Consider the following 24,611-nt stretch of genomic DNA (forward strand, 5'->3'; position numbering starts at 1 on the left):
TCCCTTTCAATGTCCCCTTTAGCACCCTGAAAACTTGCATCCTAATCCCTCTCCATCATCTTTTCACCAGTGAGTACAAGGTCAGGTTATCTCCATGCTTTCTGTGTAAAATTAACTATTTAGTTCTGCTGCTGCTTTGCATTTTGCAGCTCTCTTAGATCCTGTGTAATGAGGTATCCAAAGTTATCCCTTTAATGGAATTATTTTGTGCTTCTCCTGCTTTGCAGTTTTCATTGCCTTTTGATCCTGGTTGTTTGTGTTTTTTCGTTCATTTTGCAGTCAGTCCTGAGTTATTTTCATCCAAAGGCTGCTGTTACATGTTTAAATTTCACTAAATTAAATTATAACTCCTGAACTGTTTCTTACTGTGTTAACCTGTCTGGACTCTTCTGAATTCCCAGTGACTGTTTCTGCTGTGTCCAGTGCTGTGATTACCTCACATTCCTTGCTCAATAACTAAATTTGGGAGCCTGTTAATGACCCACTATTTCCCAAAGTTTGCCTAGAACCGACTAATATTTGAGTTGCTCAACTCCCCGTTTGCACAGCTCTTTATTTCAAATTTCATATCACCTCTGACCAGCTGCTTGTTCACTCTGAGGGAAAAACAACAAGGTTGAAGATAGAAATGCAAAGTTTTCAAAGGAGGTTCAGTTGGGCTTCATTTTTCCCAAATGCTGGGCAATCTGAGAGATTTTTATCTATAATAAATGAGATTTTTTATGTTATATATGAGATTGTTTAGAGAGAAAGGAGGGCGATTTCCTCTAAACAACTTTGCTAACTTAATCATTGCCACTGATCTTTTAAAAAACATGGATGAGAGTCTTTAGATGTAGAAAATGCCCCCTCAACCTCCCAGCTGTGTATGTGTAGCACTAATATTCGTATTTACAAATATAAAATATAAGGTACTCTGCATGGTTTTTCTGTGTGTGTATTTTTTTTTCTGTCCTGTGTTGCTTGCTTTGCTTATATTGGTGATTTTTTTTTTTTTTTTTTTTGCTTGAAGTGTACATGTTTGGAAGAAAAACCTGGATATCAGGGTGAAGTATTCCCACTTGCCTTCTTTCTCTAGGCCTTGCTACCGGAGCAGCGAGCAGTGCATGCAGATTCCTACCGGAGGATCGGGCACCTCTGACACCTCTGGCTGCTTTTGATCCCATTCCTTTTCCATGATAAACACACACAAACACACAAACTGGCATAAGCTGAGAAACTTGAGGATCAAATTTATTTTTTCCCCCCTAAAAAACAGCAAAACAAACCACAAAAAAAAACTCTCCGCAGTGTTATTTTCTTATTTATTTGTCTAGAAGCTATTTTGTGAAAGCTCAGAAGCTTCCAGAAGCTTTTTTTAACTTGTTACAAATGGGGTTTATTTATGTTATTTAAAATGTGCAGTTGTTCAGAAGGGGAAAGAGCCTATTTTTCTCAAAAGGTACTAATTTTATATGAGATTTGAAGAAAATCTGGGGTATTTATACTGCATTTTTGTATAAGATGTATAAAATTTTTAACAGGGAAAGATGACTTTTTTTGGATGTAAATGAAAAATAAAATCTTTTTTTAAGCATAATGTGTCTTGTCTTCATAGAAATCAATAATTTCCACTTCAAGAATGACCAAGTTTTAGACAAAATACTTATCTTTGCTAATGAGGATTGTTATGTCACCACTTCTGGGAAAGATCTGTGGTGGGGATGTACTAGAGTACAGAAACTCTGCTTTTCTTTAGCAGATGTACCTGAAAACAGAAGAAAATGGGAGATCTTCTACTGCTGTGGCCATGAAGTAAAAAAGCAGTCCAAAAAAAAAAAGGAAAATTATTGGTTTTTGGATGAAATTCTATAGTTTTTGTCTCGAACTACTTGAATAAATCAGAATTTTAATACTTTAATAGTTCAGCAAAACACCTCTTTAAGGCCTATGACTTTTTTTAGTTGAGGCCATGAACCATTTCAGCTGTTTGCTTGCAAAGATCTTTTGGCTCCTGTTTTTACTGACCTTAATGTTACTGCCTGAGCTGACTTCTCCCATTTAACATGAAATAATATGAAGTGAGAACATTTAAACCAAAAAAACCAGGGATCACAGAGATTGAGACCTCTTTTTAATTCTTCTTTTCCACATAACTACTCACTCAAGGTTCCTGCAACCAGTGGGAAGTGGAATAGTGAGTTCCAGGGTTTTGAATTCCAATCAAATTCCTTTAATTCAGAAAAATATCCACCCACACTGCAAAACTGTTTTCTATGTGCCTCTACTGTCAGTTTTTCATAAAAATGATTTATCACATAGCCCCATACACAGATTTGAGTTTCTGTTACAGCAAATAAGATGTTTGGGCTTAAATCAATCCCCCAAGGGGATCATTTTGTAGGGGTTTAGATGAGGAACTCCCTACCTGAAGCAGTTTTTCATTTATCCTCCTCCACAGGTGCGATGGGTTTGGGTTTGAGGGTGTTTTATTTTGGGTTGGTGCTTTCTCAAAGTTAATCTCCTCAAATGACTTCCTAGAATTTGAGTAACAAGCAGCATTAAAATAAAGTCTCAGTTTTCCTGCAGTGTCTCAAGTTCCTAAATCCAAACAAGTCTTTTTGTAATTCCTGATGTTCCTTATTTATTTGGGAAAACTTCCCTCAGGTGTTGGTGTAATGGTCTCATGACCAGAATTATTATGCTTTTGGTTACAGTGTCACCTTGCTGAAGATAAAGAGGAAAACCAGTTTAGGGTCATGAAAACTAATCTAAAAAGATGTAAAAAATGAAGTTTGGGATAATGGAATCCTACTTTTTTTGGCTATTACTCGATTTCAAGGTGTCTTTGGCATGGGAGAGCTACACTGTCAAACATTACCTTATGACCTCACCTTATTTTTACTCTAAAACCATTGGATTGGCATTTTGTTTCCCACGTTCATCAGAAATTTGGAAGCACCAAAGAACAAGAAAAGGAAATTACCCAGCTCTGACCATCACAGAGAACAAGACAGAACTTAAAATTTTATATCATTTTTCCTTGATCTGGTAATGTCAAGTGTAACTTAGACCTGGAAAACCAGTGCAGTGCTGAGAGTGTCCTTTTAAGTGTTGCCCATAATATTTTGCTTCAGTGAAGGGTTTATTAATTTATTTGTCTCTAAAACAGACTGGAGTGTGGAGGGCTAGCTATTTTCTTGAGCATAAAATGGGGAAAAAAATAGACTGGTGAATGGGAACTGATCTTTAACTGATTTTTCACGTAAATGTTGCTTTCCAGGGGGGTCATGAGCAGCTTCTAAAAATGATGGAAGAGCGGATGATGGATGTGGAGCAGAAACTAAGGCTTGTGAAGAGGCTTCTCCAAGATAAAGTAAATCAGCTGAAAGAACAAGTAGGTGTTCTTAGACTTCCTCAAACCTTCCCCATTCCTTCTGTAAACCCCTAAGTGGGCAAAAGCTGCCAAGCTGTTGTTCAGAAGAAAGTTAAAAGTGGTTTTATTTAATGCTTTTGAGCTCAATTACAGCATGTTTGCCCAAAGCTTCATAAACCTCCAAACTGGGGACTGAATCCACTACTCATTAATTTCCTAAATCAAGCAACAAAAATAAAATTTCAGTTGAGGATCCTAGCTGGAAAAGTTGCTTAGAAAAGGAGGAAAAATATTTTCCTGAGGAGAAAATCAAGTATTGATTTCTTTGAGGCCTCCTGCCCCCAAATACATCCTTTGTTTGATGTGGTTTTGGGGTTTTTGGAAGTACCTCTGTGGGATCACTAGGCTTGTGGATTCTCTTGTGCACTAAATTGATCCTTAGAGGATAAATGCTGTAAAGCAGAACTCACCTGACAGGATGGATTTGAAGCCCTCTATTATCTACCCCATCTCCTTAAAAAAAAGAAATCTTTCCAGTCTCAAAATACTCACAGCATCTTTAAAGATGGGTTTTTAATGAGGTGAATGGGTTTTCCTTTGACATCTGAGTTCACAATTCACACATTCACCTAGTTCCCCACCCTCCTTTGGTGCTTTTATTTGTCATTTGCTGAGTGCCCCTGTCCCATTCCCAACGCAGCTTTCCAAGAACACGAAAGCAGACGCGATGGTCAAGGATCTCTACGTGGAGAACGCGCAGCTGCTGAAGGCTCTGGAGGTGACGGAGCAGCGGCAGAAAACTGCGGAGAGGAAGAATTATTTACTGGAAGAGAAAATTGCCAACCTCAACAGAATAGTGAAGAACTTGGCATCGCCCTCCTTCAGCCCGGTGTCAGAGATAAGGTCATAGCAAAGCTGTTCCGTGCGTCACAGCCCCGTGCACTTTACTGAAATGGGACTATTTCAGCTTCTCACTGCGCTGCCTTCTTTTATTGAATGAGTTTTACTTACAAATGCCTCCCAGGAGAGCTAATTTCCCAACTGGACACTGCCAAATGAGGATTTTGTTGGTTCTCAAACTGGTTTTCTCCTAAGTTTTGCCTAAAGGTAATCATCGCTATGTAAAAAACCCCGAACATTTGTTTTTCTAGGTTAACTTATTTTGATGCCTTGGGTTTCATTTAAAGTCTAAATTCTGAATTTCCTGTACTGGATCATCTAGATTGAAGCCAAGGCCTAAAGCAGCAAACTCAAATTATTGAACTGAAAACTTCACAATATTTTCAGCTTTCTAACATACTTCATGCTCCAAACCTAGAAATGCTGATGGGTCAGTCTTCATCACTGTCAGTAGAAATGTTGAAGGCAAGACTTTCCTGGTATGGTCTGTGTCCTGTAAACTGATTCTGGCTTCCTAATTATTCATGGGGTTATTCTTCATGGCTGTTTCTCTGCAGAGCTCAGAAAAAGAGGTTTATTTAAAATACATAACTAGACTACTGCCTCCAACTAAGTGGGACAGTATTTCAGCTGAAGAAATTTCCCAGCTAGCAAATAAAGACTTGTTTTTCTTTAAGCTGTGCTGCCAGACAGCTCTGAGTTATAGAGGCCTTACTGGTTTTGTGTATGGAAAGAAGTTATACTAAACCAAGGAAGAATCACTCAACAGAAGCAAAGAGGGGGAGTTTTGTTTATGTGATTTGTAAATTCAGTAAAGCAGTGCAGTGTATTTATTAAACAGCTGGCAGAAGAATGAAGAGGGGCACTTGGATGATTCTCTCAGTGGGATCCTGTTATTGGAATCCTCACGAACGTGGAGCTTTGCCATGAATGCAGCATCTGCTTTGACCTGAAGAATAATTTGGAAAAGTCTTGTCTTTTGTGTTAATCCTAGAATAGGATCTGTCATTAATTGTTAAGCAACACATGCAGTGTGGTTATGAAGAACTCAGGGAGTAACAGCCTAAATCAGCTTCCTTCAGCTCTAGATGTGGGTATTAAAGTCAGTAGAGGGAGATAAACACGTTAGGGAAAGCAGGATAAACCAAATTGGATTTGGGGTGAGTATTACCTGGGTGCTCCTTCCCCAACCTGCAGAGGAGCAGCGAGGTTTGCAATGAGAGGTGGTACCTCCTCTTGGATCAGTCGAGGAGGCTGGGAGAATGCAGATTTTTTGGGAACACCTTCTTTACAGAGGGGTTTGGCAGAGCAAGCAGCTGGATAAGAGCCTGTCTGCTCAAGGGTTTGTTGTTAACCATCCCGCTCTCCCTCAGACCAGTTAGACACAATTAAACACTGTAACTCAAACTGGGGACGGGGGCCATGCTGAAATACTTGAAACTGGACCTCTTTAAATACACGTGATTGAGGAGGGGGAGGAAGAGGTGTTTTGTCTCAGAGACCACTGGCAAGGTGATAATTCTGTCAGGAGCCAAAAGTCCTGCAGAAACTGGGGTAACACTGCCTGCAAGCTGTGGAGGACCCTCTGGAAAATGAGTTTGACTGTGGACTGATGTGGCTGTAGAGGATGTTCCCTGTGTCTCTGGGGTTACTTACCGATTTTGGAGGGTTTATGGACTGAATTAGACGCAGGGTGTGACCCTTTCCTCCTTCTTTTCCTCCTCCATTGCTTTGTGCAGGCAACAAAGTGGAAATGGAAATAGAATCATAGAAGAATCATGTCAGAGCATCACACCGTCCTAAATTATTTCACTGCTGTGCTCTTCTAAATGCACGCTGTGGAGATTTCTCCACGTCATCCCAAATTCAAGGATTTACAGATTTTTCAGAGGCTGCAAAAATCTTTTCACAAATTGGAAATGTCTCAGATTGATCGAAATCTCAGGGTTTAAAAAGCTGGAGTAGTGATTTCTTGTTACTTCTGCTATTAATCACCACATGGTCTGAGTTATAATAAATCTCTGTGTGGGTACCAGGGCTGTGTGTTTGCAAAGTGGGAACAGAGCACATCCTAAACCCATTTTGCTGTGGAAATTAGCAAAGTTCCAAAATACTTCCAGGAAGCAAAAGAAATGAAGTTCAGAACTGTATTTGCAAAAAGTATTATTATCTAGTACATTTTAAGGCTACTTCATACCTTGACCTTGATTTACTTCTGTCTGTGACCAAAGTTTAAAAGGAAGGAATGAATATTTCGCTTAAATTATTGTGCAATTACTCTCACATTGCTCAATTGTAAAAGCTGGACTACTTAACTAATTCTTTTAATCTCCTGGCAGTTACCAGGCTTTTATAAACCAAACATACAGTCATTGCTAGAGCACAGCACCAAAAAGGGAGAAGGGCAGAAACAGGGAAATGGGACTTTTGGCTTTTCCTTTTCTCCCCTATCCTACCTTGCTCTACTTCTCTTTCACTAAACTTCAAAAAAACCCAACTTATCTACAGGAGAGAGGAGGAGGAAAATGTCCTATTGGTAAATATTTTTGAGGCAAGCCTCCAGTTTCAGTGGAATATTTGTGTGAATTAATTCTCAGAAGTGCCTTTAGCCTTCCTGTACTGTACTGGCTCGGTTGCTACAGGACAATTCAGGACAATCCCTTCCCAAAGGGAGGGATCCCAGAGAAAGGCAGTGCTGCTTCCAGACGGGTGTCACGTTGTTTCTTAATTCATTGTGTCAGCTCAGAAGAGAAGCAGCTGTTTTGCAAAGTCCAGGCTACTGAAAATAAGCATAGAAACACATAATTTATGAAGCATTAGCAGCGTTTTGTGCATGAATGTGTCTCCTATGCAGAATAGGCAAAAACCAAAGTATTTAATGTTATTGTTGCAGTCAAAAATCACTGAACTTTTAGGCCTTGTTTTTACAACAGGTCCTGCCATGTCAGATATGAGCTACTTCATTACCAGAAGGTGTTTTAAATGTTTTCATCTCTTACTTTATGAAACACTGTGAAAATAAAGGCACATAGACATTTCAGGTTGGGGGGTTTTGGAAGGGGACTGACCCCAAGTTAAATGTAGGTGTACGAAATTCATGCAGTTGAAGTGCTACTTGTCAATTCAGAATGATTTAAAAGTCTGTATCATGGCACATGCCCCAAGTAGTACTTTAAATACAAGGAAAATGGAATCGTTTGAATTCTGATTGGGGAAAGAAAAGGGATTGTAACATATTTCATTTTAGACAGGTTATGTGTTAGGTACAGCAGGGGGGAACAGTCTGGATCTATCAAGAGTGAAATCCTTTTGTTTACTTCCAGGAAATGCCATCCCTGTCACTCAGGTTTTCCATCATTTACCTGTTCAGTCTCCTGTTTGGTGTCATTTCATGAAAAACTACTTCTGTATAAATGAAAACAAATGTATATTTTTTTTTTCTGTTGAATTTGTTTTGTTCTGGTGTAATATATTGTCCTGAGAACATCATGTAAAACTGAGAGATGAAGCAACTTACACATTATTTATAATGAGCAAAAAAAATACATTAATGTATGATGCATACTTGTGTCTTTTGTTTTTTATCCAACATCAAAATCATAGAATAATTTGGGTTGGGAGGGACCTAAAACCCATCCAGTTCCATTCCCTGCTATGGGCAGGGACGCCTTCCACTGTCCCAGGTTGTTCCAAGCCCCATCCAACCTGGCCTTGCACATTCCAGGGATCCAGGGGCAGCTGCCAGCTTTCTTCCCATGGATGTTGTAAATATTTCAAGTAGTATCTGCAAATTTGTCAGAGGCATACACACTAATAAAAAGGACTGTTTAACAGCTCTGAAAAGCAGTTTCTTCCATTATGAAAGTATGACATTTAGTAAAAAACTGACAGGGAGTGAACACATCTTGGCATATGTTCCGCTGAAGTTGCATCCCTGCTCTTCACCTTTATGTGGAAAGTATTGAGCGCTTGTTGCAAGCCTTTCACAGAATCATGGAATGGGAAAGGCTGGAGGGGACCACAGTGGGCTCCTGCTCCAACCTCCCTGGTCAAGCACTGCTGTGTCCAGTTCTGGGCTCCTCACAAGAAGACACTGAGGGGCTGGAGCGTGTCTGGAGAAGGGAACAGAGCTGGGAAGGGTCTGAAGCACCAGGAGCGGCTGAGGGAGCTGGGAAAGGGGCTCAGGCTGGAGCAAAGGAGGCTCAGGGGGGACCTTGTGGCTCTGCACAAGTCCCTGACAGGAGGGGGCAGCCGGGGGGGTCGGGCTCTGCTCCCAAAGGACAAGAGGAAACGGCCTCAAGCTGTGCTAGGGGAGGTTTGGATTGGATATTAGGGAAAATTTCTCCATGGAAAGGGTTATCAGGTAATGGAAGGGGCTGCCCGGGGAGGTGTTGGAGTGCCCATCCCTGGAGGTGTCCAGGGGAGCACCGGACCGTGGCACTCAGCGCTCCGGGCTGGCTGACGAGGTGGGAATCGGTCACAGGTTGGAATCGATGGTCTGGGAGGGCTTTTCCAACCTAAACGATTCGGTGGTTCTGTCACTGTGATTTTGTCCCTCTGTTGCTCCAGGATCTCTGTTTTTCCGGGATCTGTGTCATTCCGGGAATTCCAGCTATCCCGGCATTTCTGCTCTCCCGGGCTCCCGCCGCTCCCTGAGGGGCCGCGCCCTCCCCGCCGCGCGGGGGCGCTGTGGCCGCGCCCCCTCCCCTGCGCTGCCCCGCGGCCGGCCCGGAGGGCGGCGGCCGCCGCCTTCCCACAACCCCCCGCGCGCCCGCCGCGTCCCCTCAGCGACCCCCGGCCCGGCCCGATCCCGATCCCGATCCCAACCCCGCTCCTGGTCCCGGCCCGGCCCCCGGGGGCGGCCGGACCCCCCCCCCCCCGCCCTGCGGAGCGGGGAGCGGCGCCGGGCATGCGGGCGGTGGCAGCGGGCCGGGAGGTGGGATGCTGTCGCGGAAGAAGACGCGGACGGAGCTCTCCAAGCCGGGCGAGGTGCAGGGGAAGTACGTGAAGAAGGAGACGAGCCCGCTGCTGCGGAGTGAGTATCGGGGGGACCGGGCGACACCGGCGCGGGGCTCCGGGGGGCGCGGCCCGAGGCCTTTGTGTGCGGCCGGTACGGGTCTGGCGGGCCCTGGAGCTGCGCGGCCTTGGCGGGGTGAGGGGGCCTCATCCCTGTGGGTGTATGTGGGGGTTATTCCTCCCTGTAAATGTGTGTTTAATCATGCTGTGAGCTCTGGGAGATAACAGAGGGAAGTTAAAACTGAAAGGAAGCCCGACTTTCAAAGCGAGCTCTGCACGCGTTGTGCCACCGGGTGCTCAGCGTACCCAAACTTGGTGGGTTTTTGTATTTTCTCGGTCCTGGGTTCCTCCGTTTTAGCAGGCCGGGGTTCAGACAGTCTCCAGGCATTGTTTTTACATGAACCGAAGTGATCGTAAGGTCAGGTTGGATGAGGCTTGGAGCAACCTGGGACAGTGGAGGTGTGTCCCTGTAGCACGGCTTGGAGCTGGGTGAGCTTCGGGGCACCGTTCCAGCCCAAAGCAATCTGTGATTCCGTGATTCCGTGACCCCGCGCTCTTTCCAGAATGGAGTGGTTGTGTTCCCGATCTGGGCGCTGTGGAATGAGATAACTGTCCCGCCAGGCAGTTGCATAAAATCCCTGCGGAAGCAAACGCTCCAGGTCCTAGCCATGACTCAGCCTGGTGAGGTCACCTGGGATGCAGGGATCTTCCCGTGGCTCTGATGCCACAGCCCTGTGCTCCCAGGGCTGGACCCAACAAATACACACTGAAAGTGCACTTAGGTTTGGTTTCCTTGGTCTTTGAAGACAACCCGAGACTGAAATGGGTTTGTTTACACAATAAATAATTGGATTGATTGCTGACACCTTCTGGGGTGCACCAGATTTTAACCATAAATTGTAAGAGTTTATTAATAAGGAGTAATTAATAATAGGCATAATCTCATTCTATATGAAAGTTATGATTTGTATTGACTTACCTGGAAGGAAACTACTTATTTATATCATGTTGAAAGTAAAAGTAGGGAGAGGAGGGATGTTTCACTTACTGAAGGGAGGCAGTGAAATTGTAAAGGGGAAAGTGAAATATCTCTGTGATAATTTGAGAACTTAACGTCTATGGAATGACAGCATTTTTCTGGCTGAACTTTGTGACTCTGGGATTAGGGGGGGTAGTGTGAATTCTGTTTCTGTTCTGAATTCCTGTGGGCATTAACATCTTGTCATTCCCAGTTATGGACAGCATTCCCAATGAAGCAGTAACCAGGATATTTGGATTTTCTTGACCCTTCTCATAGAGAGATACGAACCCTGACTGATGTAGCCACAACACAGTGTGGGTGGTTTGGGGGTTTTTTCACTTGTGTGGGTTTTTTTGATGGGTTTGGGGTTGGTTTGTTTGTTGTAGCTGCAGTTCTCCTGGCAGAACTGCTCTGTCCTGGCACCAGTCTGCTGCTGTTGTGGGGTGTGCTGGTTTCTGCTGCACCAGGACACTCTGCAGCATTCCCATCACATTTACATAGGCAGTAGAGGTGCCTTGAGTGTGTTCTGCACGTGAATTTCTCAGTTTCAGGGTGTAAATCACCGTGGCCGCTCAGATACTGTATAGGCAGAATTCTTACTTCTCCTCCATGCTCTCTATCAGATCTGATGCCTTCATTTATCCGTCACGGTCCAACCATTCCAAGACGAACTGATATCTGCCCTCCTGACTCCACATCCTCTGCCTACCCGCCGGGGGGAGATGGAATTGTTTCCAGGAACCAGAGCTTCCTCCGAACTCCGGTGCAGAGGCCGCCTCACGAAATAATGAGGCGAGAAAGCAACAGACTGTCTGCACCCTCCTACCTTGCCAGGAGTTTGGCTGAGGTCCCGAGGGAATACGGCTCCTCCTCGCAGTCCTTCCTCTCCGAAGCCAGTCCCGGGCTGGAGAACGGCGACGCCGGAGCCCGGGGCTATTACTACGATCATTTCTACGATGCCCAGAGGAGACGTCAGCTGAACGACCGCCTGCACGAGGACTACAGGTATTATGAACACAACAGTGATCTTTTCCAGAGGATGTCCCAGAATCATGCGAGGCACACTTCAGGTAAGGATTCGTTGTTGCTTTTGTTAAAAATACGGTTTTGGTTGAGAGTTCGGTGGGTGCAGAGGTGTGTCTGGATGATCAGGATCGTGTTTGAGGTGTGTAGGACAGAGCTGCTTTTTCATGGCGTTTCTGGGATCTAAATAATTAGAATTGAGAGTTTGATCACACATACCCAGAAAGGAAAAACAGACTTAAACCAGGATTATTTTACTAAGTAAACTGAGTAAGGTCAAGCAAGTTTGGGTTTTTTAATGCCAGGCATATGTACATCTCCTCTGCACATCATTTGCTGGCTAGCAAGGAATTTTATTCATTGAGGGACATCTCCTATTTTCATGCTGTAGAGAATTAACAAACAGCTCTAAATTATATTGCAGCATTATTATTATTATTATTGTTATTATCATTAAATTTTAACTATCATCTTATTATTTAATTTCATTGTTTGGATTTGACCTCAATAATTAAAATAATTTCCTATAAATAGTAAAAGGGAGAAATGACTGCTTTGTGTAATTAGCAAATTGGCATCTAATTAGTGCTGAAATTGACTTCCTAGTCCTTGCCTCCTTTCCTTTAGCTTTTAAAATTGTTTGTAAATATGCCTCTTCCCCCCTTACTTTGACTGCAACTTGCCTTTGTTTTCTAAAACAACAGCATAAGAAAGAAGAATCCATTAAATATTATTTTTCTGAAATACTTAATTCTGTCTTTGATATTACAAAAGCTATGCCCAAGGAGGAGTTTGAAACAAACATTTCAAACCTGTAAATAATGTACCTTCAATATGAAATTCGTTGTCACTTATAATCTGTAAACAAGATAGCAATTAGTGTCTAATAAAATAAACCTCCTGTCTAGAAAAATAAATCTGCGGGGCAGAACATCAACTTTTAATGATAACTTTACTGACCTCGTGTGTGGGATTAGAACCTGTCAGTGCTTTTGTTTTCTTCAGCACAGAAATACTTCCATGAAAAATGGAAACTCCAGCAGGGAAATTCTGAAATGCTGGTGTTTAAGGCCTGCTACTTCAATCCTCCTTTTATTTTGTTAAATGTTAATATATGCGACCTACTTGGATTTTGTGTGCAAACCATCCACCTCTGCCAGTTGATGCTCATCCAACAGTCATTAAACATTTACCTGGTCCAGGTAACAAGCACCTCGTAGTGTGTGCTGGGATATTTTAGGGAGGAGAGGCAGGAGGGGAGGATTTCTCAAACCAATCCATCAATTTAACCTTCAGAATTACCACAGTAGCTGTGTCTGCTGAGGAGATTTCCAGAAATGAAGCTGTAGCTTGGAAGTGGAGGTTAATATATCAAATTTTTAAAAGAAGGGCTCCACAGCCATATTTTTCTCAATTGTAGCAACATCTTCCTAAACAGATTTTTTTTTCCTGCTCTTTGTTGACCTGTGCCCTCTTAGCCCTGGAAATCATAAAGAAGCTGCTCCTGTTTGTTTGGTTTTGTCATTCACTCTCATACTTTAACATTTAATAGTTTGAACAAATTCTACACAGGTTTGTGATGGGTGAGTATTTAATGTATCCTCCCACAAAGGAACAGGGAGAGACAAAGGTGAGCCTTTCAACTGCCAATGTTTTCCCTTTCCTCAGTTTTTTTTCATCTCCATATGAACTCTTAAAATCCTCTTTTCCTTTTTCTTAAAGAATTATGTGGCCCAAAAAAAGAAAATTTTAGATTTTGTTACTTCTTTCATCTCACTGTTAAGCTTCTTTTTATTTGAACCTTCCATTGCCTTCAGACCTTCAGTGTTTTCCTTGAGTTACCCAAATCTCTCTGTAATTCCTTGTTTCTTTTTCTTGCATTTCCAGAATACTGAGCCTGTTGCTTTCACTGTCTTTGTCTAAATTAACTTTTTCTTTACACATCCCCATTGGTGTTTCTCTTCATTGAGATAATTGATGGCAAAATTGCCTAATGCCTGCAGTTCCAAATGAAAAGTCTGTTTATTAGCTGGAGTTTGTAAATGCTGCCTTCTCCCCTTTCCCTCCTCTCCCAGGCTCCCTCTAAAGGTCCCCTTGGCCAGTTCTGGTGTGGTGTGGGTGGATTCCCAAGGAGATGTTGCCTGGTGAACACAAGGTGTTCTTGCTTTGATGATATTTCATGGTGGTCACACTGAGATGACTTTTGGGAAGCTGCAGTCTGGAGGTGAAGAAGTGCCTGTGAATTTCAGCTTTCATTCAAAATCAAGATTCTCCTCTTTGTAATTTGGAGAGAAGTTCAAAACGTGTTCCTACCGAGATCTTCAAAGTGTTCAGCCAGGTCTTTAGGGAAGCCCTGTGGTTTTTCAGCAGTTGATGTTTTAGCAGTGCCATGTCCTTCAATAGGCATTTCTCCTTGAAGTCATGTTTTCTCTCTCATTGTGATTCACTTCTACCATGTCCTCCTTTCCATATTTTCATTAAATTTGTTTCTAATTAGCAATTCAATGCTGCTGATTTTCCTGACCAGTGTTTTCAGTTGAGATACCTCCTAATTTTGTATGTTTAGCTACCTCTGTGGCATTTCTTAGATTTTTAATTTTTTTTTTTTTTATTAGTGTCCTTTTCAAACTTTTAATTCTAAGAGACTTTACCTGTCTTTCCTCGCCATCTCTTTCCTCTTTTCTAGGTTAAAGTTTTGGGGAGGTCTGTGGTTGAAGTTATACCTACAGTGTAGATTGGAACTAACTTGTAACCAAGACCTCAGAGTTATTTGTACCTGTGTGAGCGGTAAGCTGAAACATTCTTCTGTGTCTTCTGTGAAAATTGCTGAGCTTGAAATCACACTGTAAAGGCACTTTCTGGTGGTGGATTGTGATGAGTTCACTGGGATGTCACAGGAGAAAAACAGTCAACAGAGAATCCAGTGTGCTTTTGGTTCGTCTGTTAAGCTGCACCCCTTAAAAATTGCAAACTTGTTTAATGTAAGAGCAAAATAGATACAAATGATGGCATGAAACCCATTTAGAGCTGAAATAGCACTGGTTTTATTTTTCTGTGTGTACACTTCTCACATTTTTAAACAAATGGCAGTTCCTGCCCTGTTCTTCTTTTGTGCTGATTTTGCAGTAATTTTGCAGCATAATTCTTGAAGTTTTCAGAGTTCTTCCTGTCATTTCCTGTTTGTGAGTTTGTGCTTGCTTGGAACACCCCATTCCCACCAACTAAAGAGGTGCTTGTGCTCAGGAAGTTCCTTCAGATGCTCTGGAGTGGGTTAGGAAGGCCTGGGACCTGCAGACCTGTCTAAACAGGACAGTTACTGGAACTTTGTGTTACTTTATTATTACTTACTCCTTCAAAATTAAACAGTTTGTTCATCTTCTCTTCCTGCTCTTCACCCCACTCTGATGAGGGGAAGGGAGAGGATTTTGGCATCTTCAAAAAAGGCTCTCAAGACAATTGGGCTAATTAAAGACAAATACTGTTTTGTAAGATTTGTTCTCCAGCACTTGGAAATTTGGGTGAAGCCACATGTGGGGAGTTCCTGGGCTCTGAAGTTTCTCTGCCAGCATCAGGGCATTTTCTACCCAAGTGAGGCTTTCTCCTGTGGTTTTACTCTTTCCCCTTTATGCTGGTGATGGGATTTCTCTCCTGTCCTTCTTACCTGAAGAGCTGCCCTTAGCTGGCCTGGAAATCTTTGCTCCAAAGGGCTTGGACTTCTTTCCAGGCAGGGTGCCCTCAGAGTAAAGCCCTTTTACTGAGCTGGGAAAGCACTGACATCACTTCCAGTTCCTTTGTTCCTTCCCAAAGGAACAAACCAAACACAGTTTCCTTGAGTGAAGAACACACTACAGATTATTCTCACTTGTGACTTTATTGGCTTCAATTACATTTTTAAGAGAAAGAACTCCTTGCATTGATAAAGTGCATTGCAATGTGGTGCTCAGAGGTAATTAATTCAAGATTTTAAGTTGAAGATGTTAGAAATGGAAGGAAAATTAAAGCCTCAAATAATTTTAATATTGATGTTCCTTAAAAGTAACAGCTGAACCAAAAAATACTCCATATTATATTATATTATATTATATTATATTATATTATATTATATTATATTATATTCAGAATTTCCAAATGAGGCTTGACAAGCTCAAAAGAGACATTTTGAAAAGGTTTTACAAATGCATACATTTAAATTAACTGTTGACGATCCTTGAGGTTTGATAATGCCACTCCAGAGAGTGCTCATCCTTAAGCAGAGGAAAGGAAACATTTGGAAAAAGTGAATAATTTAAGCAACTGTGTTCCTTGGGAAAGCAGGAAGAATGAGGATTTCTGTCTTGTTACAGCTAAAAGAGTGTGTGAGCAAAAAAATCCTGAGAGTTACAATGAACTTGTTCGGTGTATCTTGTGGTAGGGATCATGTCCTCCATGCCAGGAAAACCCCAGGTTTTACACTGGATGTTTGTATAAAAACTGTTCAGGTTTTATATTTGGGATACATAAATCTGGTGCCAGCCCATAATCCAGGGAATATCCCTGGTGCTTGCAGGAAAATCCTGTGTGCAGCTTTGGGCTGCTGTGAAAATGCTTTAGAGCTCAGACTTTACCTGGAATTTAAATACAGAAAATGTCATTCCTGGCAATTTGCCATGGAAAAGGCAGTGTTCACAGTCCATGGATTTAGGCTGTCTTGGAACTTTCTTCTTTGGGTTATACTTTGGAAAAGGTCACATAGGAATTTACTCTTCCAAGTGTTGTTTGGTCTTATTGTTGATACTTACAGGTATATTTATATATATTAAAAAGTTGATTTTCCTCTTCTCTTACTGGTCAGAACTATAGGAGGAGCTTTTTCTCTTATGTGTGTATCCATTCTCCCACAAAGGAACAGCTGAGATTTATCAGGAAAGCCAACAGACAATTTCTTTTGATCTCTAAAAAAGAATTTTATATGAGAAAATGTCTAAATTGCACTAATTGTTGATTTTCATGCCACACTGGGTTGAAGGCTTTATGGCCCTATCAATATCAACATCTTAAAACTTCCAACACAGAGAATATTCCAATATAATCTGTGATTTAAGGGAAAAATGATAGTTAAAACCATCAGTTTTTAAGTCTAGACTTTGATTTCACATTCATGGAACACTGTTCAAAACTGGTAATTTCTACATCTGTATAAATTTATTTTAATGGCTCTGCTTCTTCATGTATGAAATCAACGTGGCAAAAGGAATGGAAAAAACATTTATGGCCTGGTGTTACTTTCGTTCTTTGCATCTTGGAAATTAAAAATAAGCTGGCATTGGGAGAATCCATGTGTCAGGAGAACGTGGTGGTGCAGAGGTTGGCACCTCTTCCAGCTGTTGGGAAGCATTAACCTTTACCCCAAGGAGTAAATATAAATATCTATGGATTTGAGGCCAGAATTTCAGGAGGAGGAACTGTAAGAAAAATACAGGGATATGCGATTTTAACAGTAAACAGAAAAATACGGATTTTTTTTTTCCCCCCTCAGTCAAGTTTGTGTTCAGATCTCCTGGCAGTGTTGATTTAACAGTCACTATTTACACATCCATGAAATTACAACCCAGAGGTTCAGTTAATTGGGGGAAATCCTGGATCTGTTTATCCCAAGCACTGCATTTTCAAGAAGCTGAAATGTTTGTATTTTGTCAGTGGCATGAAAACCAAACCAGTGCCTCCACTGTAGCAAGGGGCTGAACCAGCTTCCCTGCCCCAGTCCTTCCAAAGGTCAGGAAGCCTCCAGGATGTGTCTTTGGAATTAAGGTCTAGGTTGTTCAATCCTAATTAAAGATGGACACAGCCATCAGCTTCCCTTGATGATGCTGACAAATAGGTAAGTACTGAAACGAGGAAATCCTTTAAGGCCAAACAGCTCAGAACATGGCAATGCTGGAAAAAGATTTATGGATGAGGATAAAGCTTTAAAGAAACTCAGGAGGATGTTTTTGAGGGGGGGTTTAATTTATTTTTTATTTATCCAGTTGTTCTGGAGCCTTCCTGTAACTTTATTTTGGATTATTGTTGTATTTTGTTAGGAAATAGCTCACCCAGATTTCAGGCTGTCATTTTAGATCAGAGAGACTCTGCGTTTCCCTTCTCTCAAAAAATAACCCCACAAAAATGTTATTCCTGAAAAAAAGAAGGAGGGGGTGTATTCCTGTCAGTAAATGTGTGAGGGGGTGATTTCTGACTTCTAAAAAAGTGGGAAAAGTGACTCCCAAATCCCTTCTGCTGGCTATGGAAAATAGTAACACACAAACTCTGGTGATAATGGGATTGAATAGATCTATTTGGTTGTGGGATGAAAAGGTAATTGGAATTGTCTTTAAAACCAGACAGTGTTTAACTGTAGAACTGTTTAACTGTGAGTGACTGGAGGGAATTACTTGAAATGAATTTTAAAAGAGAGTTGAATTTAGCCCAGCACATCCAGGACGTAGCGAATTCCCAGGGATGGAAAGAACCTGCAGAATTCTTGATTATGTCACTTGGTTTTTGTGGTTGGGTGTCTTGGGGGTGGTTTTTATATGAGTTTTCTGTACTTGCTCATCTAGCTTTTATTTCACCCAGCTTCTCGAGTATCCCTAGGAAGGGATGGGAAAGGAGCTGTTCCTGTAGTCACGTCTCACCATCCAGCTGCTAATTTGTAAAAGCTCTCTGTGTGTTACAACAAATCACATAATTCAAAGTGCTACTGAGCAATCTCTTAAATTTAGTGACAGGTAAATCCCAATTGTGCTCTGTTTCCAGGGAAGAGGTGGGAATTTAATCAGCTACTGATTCCTGTCAGCTCTTGTACCCCCAACCCTGCTTGTCTCTCCTCTCTCCTTTTACCTTGTCCTGTTGCTGTTCTTGACTGGTTCACCTGAAAGGCTTTGTTGGGACTCAGTGATTTTTTCTGGATGGTTTTCACTTCTGACTTTAACTAGAAAAAGAGCTGTGGGGGGTTTTTTTGTTGATAAATGAAGCAGCTGTAATAATTTATTAACAGAAATTAAAATTTCTGTAAATCTTGAACTAACCACTGATCTCCCTTTGTTGTAGGCATCGGGAGAGTTGCTGCTACATCTTTAGGAAACTTAACAAATCATAGTTCTGAAGATTTACCTCTTCCTCCTGGCTGGTCAGTGGACTGGACTATCCGAGGAAGGAAATACTACATAGATCACAACACGAACACAACCCACTGGAGCCACCCTCTGGAGCGGGAGGGGCTCCCGCCGGGCTGGGAGCGCGTGGAGTCCGCGGAATTCGGGGTCTACTACGTGGATCACATCAACAAAAGGGCTCAGTACAAACACCCCTGTGCTCCCAGGTGAGCCTCCCACCTTCCCTGCTCTGCCTGGGTTTCTTTGTCCACTTAGGGCAGTGGAGCTGGGTTTGGATCAAATACAAAAAAATCCTTATTTTCAGCTTTGCTGGTTCTCAGTAAGGTTTTTAGAAAAAGTTGGGGGTTTGTCTCATGTTTCTGAAGTTTAGAAGCAGGATATTGCTCCTAAATCTAACAAAGCAGCTCTTCAGCTGTCAGTAAAACATCAGAGTTGCTGAGAACAGAATTGAAATGTAAACTGAAAGGAAGCTTGATCTGATGTTCCTGGAGATGCTCTGAACATGTGAAACATGAATTAAGTCTTGTCTGGAATTAAAATGGATATTTTAGCTACTCATAATTTCAAGGTAAAATAAAATTAATACACACCAAATCCAATATTAATTGTTAATACACACCAAATCTAACAGTTAATTGTTAATATTTAATTAACTGTTAATTTCTCCTGCTCAGTCTATTCTGCGGATACCCAGGAAGAGAAAGTTCTTCAGCTTGTGGCACAAAAGATAAATAAATACATAGGGATACCTTTATATGGAATAACTCTGATCAGCTGCTGCCTGAATACATCTGTTCTAATACATTAACTGGTGGATTATATGAATCAATACTTTTTAAGAACAGCTCCAGGGCTTTGTTGTGCTCTGGTGAGTGGGGCTGAGGTGAATTCTACCACAACAGCAGCAGCAGGTTGCTCGGTGCGGGCCAGCTGAGGCAACGCCCCGTGTGAGGTTGCACACCAGCCTTTGCACTAATTAATGTCTGTGTAATGTTAATAACTCCATGATTGCAGTGGAGGTGACGCTTGTCCCTGTCCCTTGCAGCGTTCCCCGTTACGATCAGCCGCCCCCCGTGTCCTACCAGCCGCAGCCCGCGGAGAGGAGCCAACCCCTGCTGGTCCCTGCCAACCCCTACCACAGTGCTGAGATCCCTGACTGGCTGCAGGTCTATGCCAGGGCTCCTGTCAAGTGAGATTCTGCCTTTTTTTCTTCTGCATTTCACACTGAAAGTGAAAAAAAAATTGAATTTCCACGACTGACAGTGGAGCTTGTGCAGTATCTGGTTTTTAGCTGCATCAGGGCTGAGGTTGACAGCCTGAGGGAGTTGTACCAAATGTTTACCACATTAATTTGCTTTGTTTCAGGCATTACTTGAAGTGATCACTTCTTGCAGCTCACACAACTTGCAGAAAGCTCTGTCAGAGAGTGAAGGATGTATTTTGCTTTCAGAGTATTTACAAGAGCAGTACCACGTGCTCAGAAAATATGTGAAACATTTTTAGGGTGTAACTTCCTCATGTCTCTTATATTTCTTTTTAAACAGCACAGCTTTTCCTTCACCCTTAAGAATTTTAAATCATAGAATCATGAAATGGTTTGGGTTGGAAGGGAAGTTAAAAAACATCCCATTCCAACTCCTGCCATGGGCAGGGACACCTCTCACTATCCCACGATGCTCCAAGCCCTGGCCAACCTGGCCTGGAACATTCCAGGGATCCAGGGGCAGCCACAGCTGCTCTGGGCACCCTGTGCTGGGGCCTCCCCACCCTCACAGGGAACAATTTCTTCCTGATAGCCAACCTGAATTTATAAAGCCATTCCCCTTGTCCTTCCCTCCATCCCTGGTCCAAAGTCCCTTTCCAGCTCCCTTGGAGCCCCTTTAGGCCCTGGAAGGCCAAATACAGGCTGACATCTATATTTCTATTCCTATATTTCTGTTCAAGAAATTGAATTAAAAACTAAGTGGTAATAAAAAGTCATTTTGTCACATAAACTGCTACAGGAACAGGGAGTTTCCTCCAAAAAAAAGGTTTGAGTCAGCATAAACAAATGAGATTTTCTAATGGGTGCAAGCTCTGCAGAACAGTTACACTGAATAGAAAGCAATAAAACCCCAAATATGGTTTAATAATTATTAAATCATCTACTATTTGTAGGGAGAATATGGGGAAACTCAGTTTTACAGCAGCGAGGCCAGTCTGGAATTGCAAATTCAGGCTGAGATGTGACTCCCACTAAAAAAATTTCCCTATTTTTATTACCTGCTTCTAGTAACTACAGTTTGAATGAGTTTTATTACTTCTTGTGACTGCTGGGTTTGCCAGCAGCCCATAAAGATTTAAATTGCCCTAAAATCCCCCAGTTCACTGAGGCTCCACACTTAGTTCCTGTAGCCTGTAGGATTTGTTCCCTAGAAATACTTCCAGTTTTTGCCTGCAACTGCATTTTTTTATTTAGCTCTTTGGCACATCCAGACAATGTAATTTTAAATAGTTCAGTCTGTGTTGTGTGGATTCTTTCGGATATTTGTCTTCAAACTTGAGAAACAAATATAAGACAAACAATTACTCAGGGATTTCTTTCTATCAAGTAGGCTGAGACAAGGTTTTAATTATCAGCACAGTTTTGCACTGAAATAATTTGGTTTATTTTCTTACGGTTTCTTACTTACCCCTGGCACTGTAAATCCACGTAGCTGTAAAGCCCAGTTGTTTTTGTTGAGAAAAGTAGATCATTATGGCAAAAATAGGGAATATTAGGGGTTTTTCCAACAAATTTCTCTAGGGGAAAAGAATTAGGGTTAGAAAAAGCTTAATAGAGAGTCCAGTAAGTGTTAGCCAAAATAGTCCCTACTTTATAGGGAAAAATTCCTGGCTGGGAGGGTGGGGAGGCCCTGGCACAGGGTGCCCAGAGCAGCTGGGGCTGCCCCTGGATCCCTGGCAGTGCCCAAGGCCAGGCTGGACATTGGGGCTTGGAGCAGCCTGGGACAGTGGGAGGTGTCCCTGCCCATGGCAGGGGTGGCACTGGATGGGCTTTGAGGTCCCTTCCAGCCCAAACCTGTCCAGTATCAAGGAATTTTTGCTCCCTTGAGGAATCCTTTTCCCCTCTCCTGGCATCTCTGGGGTTTTGTTTGGAGAGCCCAAGTGCAGCTCTCGGAGTCTCACGCTGCCGTCAAGACTCCAAACTTGATCTTAACCCTTGGCTCAACTCTCAAATGGGATCTTTCTCCCTCTTCAGGTATCCCAATCTGGGAGCTGTTCCCACAGTGGCATGAGTTCCCAAAATTCCTTCCTTGCAGAGATCACATGGTTCAGGTTCTTCCCCACCTCTTTTGGAGCTGGGATCCGAAGGCAGGACTTTGTTCTTCCAGCCCTACCCAACTGTAGGCTGTCGAGATTCAGGGCAAATCAGCGTCTCTTGTGTTGACACCGTCCTGGTTTGTATTAAATCCTTGGTATCCACTGGGAAAAGCCCAGGGCATGGGATATTCTGGCTGCCTGCTCTGTTCTAGTAACCTCCTGTTTCTCAGCCAGGGGTTTATTTGGCTCCTCATGAGTGGGAAAGGAGAGAGAGGGAAAGGTGTTGTTCCTGTGATCTCAACAATCCCAAGGTGCTCCCAAAGGTGGCTGTACCTGGAAACCTTCAAACCCCTCTTTGTCAATACAGAGCTCAAACTCCAAACAGCTGCAATTTGTTATTTCTCTTTTTTTGGGGGAGAAAACTGATTTTAGCAGTGCAGCCCTGTCAGGATTAGGGATAACTTCAGTACAGAAGCTGTTCTTTAGGAAGTTTATAGAAGCTGTGCTCAGTTTTAGTTAAATTCTTAAAATTCCTCAGAGCCTCTTTGGAAGTCACCTGCACGTCCTGGTGCTTCTCTGATGCCTCTGGAATGTGACCTTTCAGTGGGGAATGCAGTTTATTTCCATAAATTCACTGGTATTTCAGCTTCAGCCTTCACTCAGGTGAATCCATCTTCTCCTGTGCCTCAGCTGCACCAAATAATTCCGTTATTCCATGAGTTTCTCCTGTTCTGTAATAATCAGAGCAGTCAGCTCCCTATTTCCAAGCTAAGCAAATCAGATTGTGAGTGGATTGTAATGAGGGAAAAGCAGGAAAGGAGGGTGGAACCACATCAGGGCTTGCATTAAATATTTATTGTAGATTATTGCTGCTAATTAACCAAGAGGGGTTAATTGGAGAGGTTAAGCAGCCAAGAACACTCGTTACAGCTGGATTGGGAACAGTTGGTTGGGAGGGAAGGCTGGCACTGTCCCCATCCCCTGGGAGGTACCTGCTGAGCTGCTGGAAGAATTCACTTGTCTGTGTTACTCCGATTTTAACAGATGTTTTACGGTAAATGTTCCAGGTGTCTTGTGAATGGAATTGCTGTTCAATGCTTCCAAAATGCATTTCCATAGAATTCCAGAATGGTTTGGGTTGGAAAGGGCCTTAAAAACCATCCCATCCCACCCCTTCCACTATCCCAGGCTGCTCCAAACTCCATCCAACCTGGCTTTGGACACTTCCAGGGATCCAGGGACAGCCACAGCTGCTCTGGGCACCCTGTGCCAGGGCCTCCCCACCCTCCCAGCCAGGAATTCCTTCCCAATCTCCCATCCAGCCCTGCCCTCTGGCACTGGGAAGCCATTCCCTGTGTCCTGTCCCTCCATGCCTTGTCCCCAGTCCCTCTCCAGCTCTCCTGGAGCCCCTTTAGGCCCTGCAAGGGGCTCGGAGCTCTCCCTGGAGCCTTCTCTTCTCCAGGTGAACACCCCCAGCTCCCCCAGGCCGTGTTTTCCTCTGGTTTATTCTGGTCAGTTAAGGGGATCTCCTGTATTCCTGGAGGTTTTTGGTGTGTTAGCTGGGACTGTGCCATTTCCCTGTGATGTTTCTCCAGCTCATTTCCACTCCCCAACTCCTCATTTTTGTGTCAACCACGTAAACCAGGCTAATTCAGATTTGCTCAAGTACCAGCCTGGAGAAACCTCTCTGCTCTCCCCCCAGGTACGACCACATCCTGAAGTGGGAGCTGTTCCAGCTGGCCGACCTGGACACGTACCAGGGGATGCTGAAGCTGCTGTTCATGAAGGAGCTGGAGCGCATCGTGAAGCTGTACGAGGCCTACAGGCAGGCGCTGCTCACCGAGCTGGAGCACCGGCAGCAGCGGCAGCAGTGGTACGCGCAGCAGCACGGCACCAACTACTGAGCTCCAGCCAGCTCTGACAGGTTCTTCTCACACCCACAAACAAACTCTCAAAGGAAAAGTGCTTTTGTTGAAAAGGCAGCTTATTTTTGTTGACGTTGCACCTTTGTTATTATCCTCTTGAATATTTTTCTACATTTATTATGTGTTGTTTATAAAAGTGGAAATTGTTTGTTAATCTTTTTTTTCCGTACCGGGAGTAGTTTGTTATCCTGAGAAACCAGCAGTTTGATGGGTCCCCTGATCCTTGATCTCTTTCCTACCAGCCAGCTGCAGTATTAAAAGCTGGCTATGTATTTTTTAAGGGCAATAGATGCAACTGTCATGTCCTGGCTTCCAAACGTTGTCCAAATCCAGATGCCTCGTTGGGGGTATTTCCCTTGGGATTTGGGATCCCTCTCCTGAGAGAGCTCTGCTCTTTGTTTACAGCTTTAATGTACAGAACACCAACCCTGGGCCTGTTCAGTCCCACCAGGAGCTGATTTCACCCTTCGGATCCGAGCGCTTCACTGAAGTGAAGCCTGAGTTGCCTTATTTTTTACTTTAGCTCATTAGTACTCCAGACTTACTCCTAATTTTCACACAGATTACTCAGAGGGGGAACACTTGTACCTTCCTAAAGACCAAGATCTCTAAGCAGAGTGGTTTTGATCCTGCATTTCCCAAAATCTGACCCGCTCCAGTAGAAAGGCAGTAGCTTTGTCTGACCCACTGTGCCACCCCACGGGGAAAATCAGGGATGTAACAGCAATTACTGTTTTTTTAATGAGCTTTTGTCTTAAAGCTCCTCACTTGGGGAAAATAAATTGTCCGGTTACCCTCTCCAGTAATTTCATTTGGTTCATTAATTGTCCTGATATGTTATTTATGGGTTCTTTTCAGTGCAATAAACACTGCAGACAAAAAAAGTACATTTCTTGTAAATCCTATTAATTCAATAAAAATCATTTTGTTCGATGAAC

General features: G+C 42.8%; 2 protein-coding genes across 11 annotated transcripts in view; both read left to right on the forward strand.

Moving 5' to 3' along the window:
• Window positions 1-7,817, forward strand: part of NIN (ninein) — a 59,531-nt gene extending 51,714 nt beyond the window's left edge. For 6 of the 10 annotated variants that reach the window (XM_042047353.1, XM_042047352.1, XM_042047356.1 and 3 more), the window contains 2 exons: window positions 3,263-3,376; window positions 4,056-7,817. In XM_042047353.1, the coding sequence (XP_041903287.1) occupies window positions 3,263-3,376; window positions 4,056-4,265 (324 nt within the window). In that variant the 3' untranslated portion in view covers window positions 4,266-7,817. Of the gene's footprint in view, window positions 1-22; window positions 81-1,012; window positions 1,808-3,262; window positions 3,377-4,055 lie in introns of those variants that run through there. The other 4 variants (XM_042047357.1, XM_042047360.1, XM_042047358.1 and 1 more) reach the window with 4 other exon arrangements.
• A 1,312-nt stretch (window positions 7,818-9,129) lies between these two features.
• SAV1 (salvador family WW domain containing protein 1) lies at window positions 9,130-24,610 on the forward strand. The gene is made up of 5 exons (XM_042047012.1): window positions 9,130-9,290; window positions 10,916-11,362; window positions 18,384-18,654; window positions 19,494-19,637; window positions 23,451-24,610. The coding sequence occupies exons 1-5, from the start codon at window positions 9,197-9,199 to the stop codon at window positions 23,650-23,652; spliced, it is 1,158 nt and encodes a 385-aa protein (XP_041902946.1). The 5' UTR covers window positions 9,130-9,196; the 3' UTR covers window positions 23,653-24,610.
• The last annotated feature ends 1 nt before the right edge of the window (window position 24,611 follows it).

Source organism: Corvus kubaryi, unplaced genomic scaffold, assembly GCF_017639235.1.
Source record: "Corvus kubaryi isolate FWS band 111438036 unplaced genomic scaffold, C.kubaryi_AGA036_p1.0 66, whole genome shotgun sequence".
Lineage (NCBI taxonomy): Eukaryota > Metazoa > Chordata > Aves > Passeriformes > Corvidae > Corvus > Corvus kubaryi.